This window comes from Parasteatoda tepidariorum, chromosome X1 (assembly GCF_043381705.1).
Source record: "Parasteatoda tepidariorum isolate YZ-2023 chromosome X1, CAS_Ptep_4.0, whole genome shotgun sequence".
In the NCBI taxonomy this organism is placed as follows: Eukaryota; Metazoa; Arthropoda; class Arachnida; order Araneae; family Theridiidae; genus Parasteatoda; species Parasteatoda tepidariorum.
The window spans coordinates 71,520,854-71,529,548 of record NC_092214.1 but is presented as its reverse complement, the minus strand read 5'-3'; the positions used below and the strand labels follow the sequence as shown (position 1 = coordinate 71,529,548).

The following is an 8,695-nucleotide window of genomic DNA, read 5'->3' as shown; positions in this document are numbered from 1 at the left end:
GAAATATTTGTTATATCCAATTTTATATTAATTTATTCGTTAATATTATTATATTTATTTGATATATTTATATTTATTCTATATTTTAATACTTACTGACGATAGATTAGAAGAAACATCAGTGTTTGGAGAATCGGGCAAATATATACCGGGCAATGGCACTAAACCGTAAAAAAACATCAGTGTTGGGTATACCGGGCAGTGGCACTTAACCTTAAAAAAACATCAGTTTAGGGTGTACCGGTTAGTGGCACTTAACTTAAAAAAATATATGTGTAGGGTATACCAGGCAAATATATACCGGGCAGTGGCACTTATCGTTAAAAAAACATCAGTGTAAGGTTAAAATATCGAATAAATGTAATTATATCCACGAATAAATTCATATCAAATCGAATGTGATAAATATTTCGGACATTCACCAAAGCATATCTGTGATTGTCGACATACACCGGTGAGGGTCTGAATGTACAAGAATGTAATGAAATATTCGATCTTTCGCCGACGTATTTGGTGTTTGTCGACATTCACCGGTGAAAGTCAACAACCACCGATTTCGGTCTTTCGCCGTGACATATATATATATATAATGTAAGATTTTTGTTCTTAATTTAGTGTATTTTTATTAGTTGAATTTAATGGTACAGTTGTTGAAAACACTTTATTAAAAGATAGCTAAAAACAGGGCAAATAATTGCATTAATTTAATCTGTATGTCTGACTCATGCCTTATTTTTAATTATTCAAAAAAAAGTATTCTGGAAATTAAATTGCACCGTTAATTTCAGTTAAAAAAACATAATAAATCAGGGACAAAAAGCTTTTAAAACATCGATATTTTGTGTAGCATGTAACAATATATGTTCTGTTTTATGAATAACAGTCAGCAACCCGTGAAATTCACCCAATATAAACATGGTATGATTAATCTAAATATTACTTCAAATAAAATTCAACATTAAAATACACATTCAACTTTCACTTCTGTAGTTAAAGTTCTGCACTTTTTCAAGCATAACGATATATCAGTCTATATTGTTTATTTATTAAAGATAAGAAAAGCTATTGTCTTTTTTGAAACCGAATGTTATGAGTCGATGATGGTACGTGCTTAAGAGGAAGTCTAAGGACATAAGTAAATGACTTGAATGGGTACTTACCTTGTAAACATCAAGCTCCCCACAAAAGTTATCAAAACGAGTATAAAGATTGTTTAGTAGATCGATAACCATTAGTGGTGTGGCAGTAGAGCATATAGACGTAAAACCAACAATGTCAGAAAAAAGCATTGTCACATTTTCTCTTTGTTCGGCTTTTACTGATTCACCTAAGATAATAAAAGCAAAAAAGTATCTTTAGCTTAACGATTATATAGTGTGCAATCATAAAAATCATTTTTATATACACTACTAAATTCAACTTTTGTAAATATCTCCTTACGACAGGGTTATTTAAATGTCTTACATTGATAGGTTTATATATTTTTGAAACGATGCCAAATTTATGTGCGAATGTAAATTGGGTATGAGTTTTATGAAATTGACAACAAAGATAAGATATAAGAAGTATAATTTTACTGTGTCTTGTTTACTTGGATGAATTGTGATTTGGTGAGCATTTTACGTTATATATAAATTGTTATAATAGTATAAAAAGGAAAAAAGAAATTTATTTGAGACTTAACTTTCATTGTAAAGTATGATAGATATATTTATTAAAACTTTTCTGTAAGAGTTAAAACACTAGTTTCATTTTTTTAAGATTAATATTCCGTATGAAAAATAAACTCGGAAACACTGAAGCAAAAAATCATGTGTTTTATAAACAGTTATATGCTATATTAAATTTTTCTTTTAATGGATTTTAGAAAAAATGGAAATTTTAGGAATTAATTGTTATATTAACGATTTAAAATTAAAAAATGCGCATTGAACTATTGGTTAAAAAAGATTGAAGATAATTGCTCTTACACAGACATATTATAAAAAAATAATTTAATAAACAAATTTCAATGCTTTTGTACCTTAAAAGCATTCTCTCAGTTGTATCGAGGATAATAAGCATTCGAAAATGCTTTTTAATAATGTAGTGTAAAATAAGTTTATGATTTGATTATTTTGCTACATTAAAGCGTCGCACACTAGCGACGCTTTAATGTAGTTACGTTATTCTTACGTTATCATTTTCAATGATTATTTTCAAAAAACTGTTGGATACTAAATTAATAGCTTTGATTGCAGAAATATAAAACTTATTTTGTTAAAAAATGTTCCTTCCCAGGGTCTTCATTAAAGACCTCGCTTAAACTTTTTGTTTAAATTTCTTCAGCAAATAGTGAATTAAATGCAAAAATCAAGATTCATGGGAATCTCCAACGAACATCGAAACCTGTTTGGTTATATACTGGCTTGATGATCGTCTTTTAACCCTTACTATTTGCTTCCGCAATCGAATGTAATTCGGTGTTTTGCATATCTGCTTTACTTGACTCTGATTCGTTAGATTTCAAAGGTAATTTAAATTTTTTTCCTCGAGTAAATATTAATTTGAAATCGCTAATGTGAATACTTTTAAGTTAAAGCTCAATTAAACTTCAATAGGTAAAATATGTAAAATTGGGAAATTTATTTGATTGTCGGATAATAAAGATCAGAAAACTATATTTTATAAAACTACCAGTAGATTGCTCGATCTTTACTTCGAGTTTTTTGAAATTAATTTTCTAAAATAATATATTTCTTTTATTACTGTTTTTCTAAAATTTATTTTAAATTAAACATTGAAATATATCATTAGCAAAGAATTTCTGGTTCCTTAAATTTGCTTCAAATTCAACAAAAACGTATCTATTACTATTTTGTATCCGACTGTAAAAACAGAAATTGTGCAAAATCTACTTTTTTCTCAAAAGTCGAAAGAACTTCGGTAATTACTTTTTAGTTGCATTAGTTTAAATAATTGAAAGAAATAATTTGACGGAGAAATTTATAACTTTCTTTTAAGATAAGTTTAAATGTTTTTTTTAAGTATCATTAAAAGGAAAAAGCATTTTAAAGAAAGCAAAATTGTGATATTTTATGAAAGTAAATGATACCACAACCACCTGCATAATTATAATAGTCACGTTTCAATGCCAAATGGCAAGCGAGCGAGTGCGATGGTGTCAAATTACATTGTGTCATCATTCGGGGTTGTAAAGAAAAAAAGAGGACAATTCATTATTTTTGTAAAATGTCCTGGTTTATGAAATTATGAAAAATCCACTTATAATTTTGTGAAACCTAAGAAAAGTGTTAAATCGGGTACTAGTTTTGTCCTTTTGAAGAATTTTTTTTTTTTTGATTTTGTTAAAAATCGCTAAAAGCTTTACCTTGAAGGAAGTTGCTGTTATTTAATTCTAAATAAATGCAAAATGAGACTCAACTTAATAAAATTACATCAGAAGAACAGACGCACAAAAACAATAACATATCATTCAAGATGACCAAAAATGCAAATCAACTACTAGTACACTACATTTAATTTTCAAAAAAATGATGCATAAATTATTGAAATGGAAAAATTGAAAATGAAAAGATTAAAAATTACTTTTTCTTTTATACATTTTAGAATTTGAACTAATACTTAAGAATATTGCATCTGAAACTGGAATATTTTAAATTTGTTTTTATTTGTTTTATTGTGAAATTTTAAGAATGTGAATAAAATAAGATAAGGTCATTAGCATTGGAATTTAAATGTTAAAATAGGCCAATATATGTCTATCATCAGTAGAATTAAAAAAATTTCAATATAGTTTTAAGAAAGAAAATTATTCTGAATATAAAATATGTCATCCATTCTCACGTAATCGTTTCACAAAGGATCAGTTTTTCCGATAAATTCGTGAAAAATTCGTTTTTAAGCTAATTTCAAAAATTCGTTTTCGTGTTACATTTGAATACTTAGATTAATCTTTTTTCAAAATACTAAGAAACAAAGATGTTTTATAAAAAATTTTCCAACGCTATTATCATATATACAGTGAGCCAAAAAAAGGACCACCCTGAATAACTCTTGATCTAATGATCGGATCTTTATGTTCTAGGACTCCATCTCAATGGTTCGAGAGGGCATTACTTAGCTTACGTTATTTATATTAAGAAATCAGGCAAACATGCTTTCACTGAATAAACATACCTCTTTTATGCGGATTATGATTCCTGTTCCCCAAAATATAGGAGATAGTCGTAAACAAAGAAATAAGGTCTCAATAGACGAGAGCGATCGAAATTTGCTTTTCTTAATGGTAATTTTACTTTCTCGGTATTTCGAGATATCTCGAAAATTTTTGTCCACAATTACGGAATTCGTTCACCCAAAAGATAGTTCCATGTAAAAATAATTTTCAATAATTATTTATTATTAATTATTATTTTATTTAATAATGGTTGAAAAAATTTATTTCGAATTGCAAGGTATACAGAACTTTGCATCATTTGGAAGAATGTCATTTTATATGTCAAAATACAAAATTTGAACGAAATCGGTCGAATAGCTCCGGAGAAATCAAATTTTAAGGAAGTCATATACTTTGTTCAAATTTTGTATTTCGCGATACTTATAAGAAAATTGTACATATATGATAATTTTAACATACATAAAATATTATGTATAAAGTGATGTAAAAATTTGTATCCCATGCAATTCAATTTTTTTTTTACTATTATTGAAAAATAATAAAAAAATAAACAATTCTTAAAAGTAATGAAAAATAATTAAATATTAATAATAATAAAAATCATTCGATAAATGAAGTTCACAATTGTAATATTTTTTTTATTCTCCTATAAATTTCTCGAGACAAAATACGGAATTCATGACAAAATACGGAAAAAGTAAAATTTACATTGAATAAACTACGACCATTCTCATGTCCAAGTTCGGAACCATATTTTCCTGATTGGGGCTATTTCCTATATTTCGGAGGACAGAAATCATAATCTGTCGAAAATGTTTATTGAGACAAAGTACGTTTGTGTGTCTGATTTTGTAGCTCAAAACATCGTCTTCACAAATCAATTAGCATATCTGAGGTCACTCCTTCAACCCATTGAGTTTATGAAAATCCTATTATTAGATCAGAAGTTATTCAGGGTGTTTTGTTTATTTGTTTTCCGCACTCTACTCTAAGTATGAAGTTTTAAATCGTTCCATGTTCTACAGAAAGCAAAGATATGGAAAATCATTCTCATAATTTAAAGTATTTTGAAATATTATTAAGCATGTGTCTTTTTATTTAAATTTTATACGCTTATTTTATTAAACATCTATTACGCGAGGCATTCCAATATTTCGAGATTTTTTAGTCATCTTACTTGAAAATACAGGCTTATTAGAAATTTCAAAAAGCAAAATTATTAAAAAGCATCGAAGTAAAAGTTACTGCACATTGTTATTAATGACAAAATACCAGTTTTTCTTTAGCTTTATTTCAAAAAAGAGCTATCACAATATTAAAAAAATGAAAGAGTATTACTTTGTTTAAAAAAGCAAGAATTCAGTGGAATAGGTGAAAAAAGTCTAGCATTTGACAGAAACAAAACATAAAAAAATAAAAAAAATTTTTTTTATATAAATACCAAAATAATTTCCATACGTTCATAAATTAATCTTAATGAAAGAATTCCGAATATCTTGATAATGACAGAAAAGAATTGTTTCTTACATCAGTTCGGAATTTTTTGTTTCGTTTGTTTATTCAGGCAGCAGCCACAGAAAAAATTAATGTTTTGTTCATAACCAACATATATGTTATGCGCAAAAAATATCTACGCACTAATGTCACAGAAAGTTCCACGATGTTGAACTGTTGTTAAGGTAATTTAAAAAAAACATAAAAACTCTGAGTTTGTACAGACTTTTATAATAAATCATTTATTTTAAGTAACTAGATTATTAAGATTAAAGAATTTAATTGAAAGCATGTAGGGTGTCCATTAAATGGCATGACTGATTCCTGTTGAACACATATTAAAAAAAGCAATTTAAAATAAATGCGCCGTCTGTTACATTCTTACAATAAAAAAAAAGTAGTTTGAATTTTTGAAATTGATTTTTGTGTAGAAACTAGCACATGCTAGCCAACATAACAACGAAATTATTGACCGAATGCTCGTCAGTACATTTTCACAGTACCACTGTCAAGCTTATATACTTTTTCTCAGAATAAGTCATACTGTCGTCGACAAAGCAGTTTTATTTATTCCGACGGCAGGTTGCAGGGATTCACTTAAGCTGTCGACAGGTTGTGGGTTTTTTTCTTAGGTTATCGACAATATGTGGGGTTTTTTCTTACTTTATCGAAAGGTCGTAGGGGTTTCACTTAGATTGTTGAAAAGTTGCAGAGGTTTTACTTTGGTTCTCGGCAGGTTGTCAACGTAGTTTTTTTTATATCCAGAGCCATCTAGTGGCAAAATTGAAAACTATTCGAGCACAATTTAAAAATGTATTGCCTTTTGAATTGAAAATTGAAAATTGGGCACTAAAATCTCCACACTTAACATTCCTAAAAAAAAATTTTTGCCATACGAAGCATTTTTGAAACAAAACTAAATTTTAAAGCATAAGAAAATTCGTTAAAAAATTCGGAGCTTGTTAACTAATAATATCGTTAACAGTTGCTTTAAAATAGGGTTTATTTGAACATTATTACCGTACTTCTTAAACTTGAACACACAATACAATATATGGCTGAATCGATACATGGTTAAATTGAACCAAATGGCACCGTATTATAGGTTAATATTGAGGACGATAGCGACTTTAAGTGAAGTGTATTACCAAAGACGGTCAGAGAAATACCTTTGGCATACTTTAACACGTTGAATGCCACGCTAATTTCACATGAGTTGTCTGTCTGGTCAAAATGATTTTCTCAGTATGCGTTGCATATTTTGATGAAATATTACTTACAATAACAGTTAATTTTTGTAATCATTCGTGCAATCAAAATTTTCTCGGATTATGTATTTCTGATAATCTTGACTTCACCAGTCACCGGTGACCCCCATGGCGTTACGAACAAACTCAGTGGCGGTCACCGGTGTCCCCCATGGCATTCAACGTGTTAAAGCTTTATACAAGTTAGTTTTTTTTCTCCCAATCGAGTTATTTAGGGTAATATTTACATTGATTGATGACAGCTCAGGTACAACACTCGTAAAGTCAAAGCTAAGTGCAAAGCTGAAAAGTGAATATTCATTTAAAAAATCTTATTCTTTTAATTAACACTAGAAAGACTACTTGGGCCACTTTCACCCCTCTCTACTTTTATTGCTCTGTAATTCAAAAAATAACTTACTGGAAGTATAGAGTATTTCTCACTTTTCATAATATTATTTAATTTTTTCTCCTATTTAATCATTCATATGTTAATCTTACAGAAACGTATATTTAAAACCCTTATAACTAGAATAACAGAAGGGTCCAGGGGGGCCCCTAAGGTATTTTGGTAGGTACCTCATAACCCCAGGTAGATTTGGGTATAAATAACACCATTTTCTTTTCATAAAACAAGAGTATTTCAACAAATCTTCAATTATTATTGATCGAGAAAAGGAATACAATTATATAAGAAACTATAATATTTAAGTGTAACTGGAAAGTTAGTGTTCCATTTAATCAAATATTTTACGTCAAATCAGAGAGAAAATACCACAGAATTTTGATGAGAAAGCCTCTAATGCATTTCATATTAAATAAATTTCTTATTAAATAATTTTAAAATTTTGGATGTCTATGTGATCTAGACACAAACAGTCTAGAAAGAGCCAGACTGATACTTTCATTCTTTCTAGGTATACAGCGTTGTTCAGTCTTTCTAGAGTTAAAATTTCCCGGGAACTCTTTAATTAAATTCCTCAAATTTTATTTTTTGGCTAACATTTAAATTTACTTAACTTAACGCGAGGTTAAATTTTCAATGCATTGTATTTCAATGATTTTTTGTTCATTATCAAATTAAATAGAGAGTAAAATTCTGAGTTATTAAAAATTATTTTTGTCAAAAAAAATTTACTTCAATAAGAAGTACTATTATTCTGTGAAACAATTCGTTTTAAACTTATGATAAAATAGCTCATTATTAGTTTTGATACTGTTCTTCAAGCTATTGAGTGTCCAAGCAGGAAAAATAGAGTTTTTTATTAAATAGTTTAAACTTCTCCAAAATATTAATTTATGTTCCTTGATTTTAACCTAATAGCAAATAATTTCAATTTCATTGTAGAATGAAATTGTGTTTCAACTTAGATTCACGACCCATCAACTAAATTCAGAATGTTAAAAAAACACGAAAAATATTTTTCGAAAGAAAACAAATCTGTTAAATCCATGAGAGCAAATAAAGCAACTAACTAACAATTCTTAATAAATATTTTATTTTTATCCTATAATGGTAGCAATTTTTGGAGAATGAGAGAATCTTTTTACATTCTCCCCCTTGTCTTGTATCCTATTTTCAGCTACCTATTAAATATTAATTTGACTTAGACAGATTCTATAAAAATGAATTTTTGATAAAAAATGGAATATATATATATATATATATATATATGTTCAAAATGAAGAATAAAACAAAGAAAAATAATAGATATATGAAAAAAGGGGGGGAAAATAATAAGTAGAAAAATAACAAACAACAGCTTAAAAAAAA

General features: G+C 27.9%; 1 protein-coding gene across 2 annotated transcripts in view; it reads right to left on the bottom strand.

Moving 5' to 3' along the window:
- LOC107436806 (guanylate cyclase 1 soluble subunit alpha 2) overlaps nt 1-8,695 on the bottom strand; it is a 465,049-nt gene that overhangs the window by 35,589 nt on the left and 420,765 nt on the right. For both annotated transcript variants that reach the window (XM_071187935.1, XM_043040687.2), the window contains exon 8: nt 1,161-1,327. In XM_071187935.1, the coding sequence (XP_071044036.1) occupies nt 1,161-1,327 (167 nt within the window). The remainder of the gene's footprint in view (nt 1-1,160; nt 1,328-8,695) is intronic.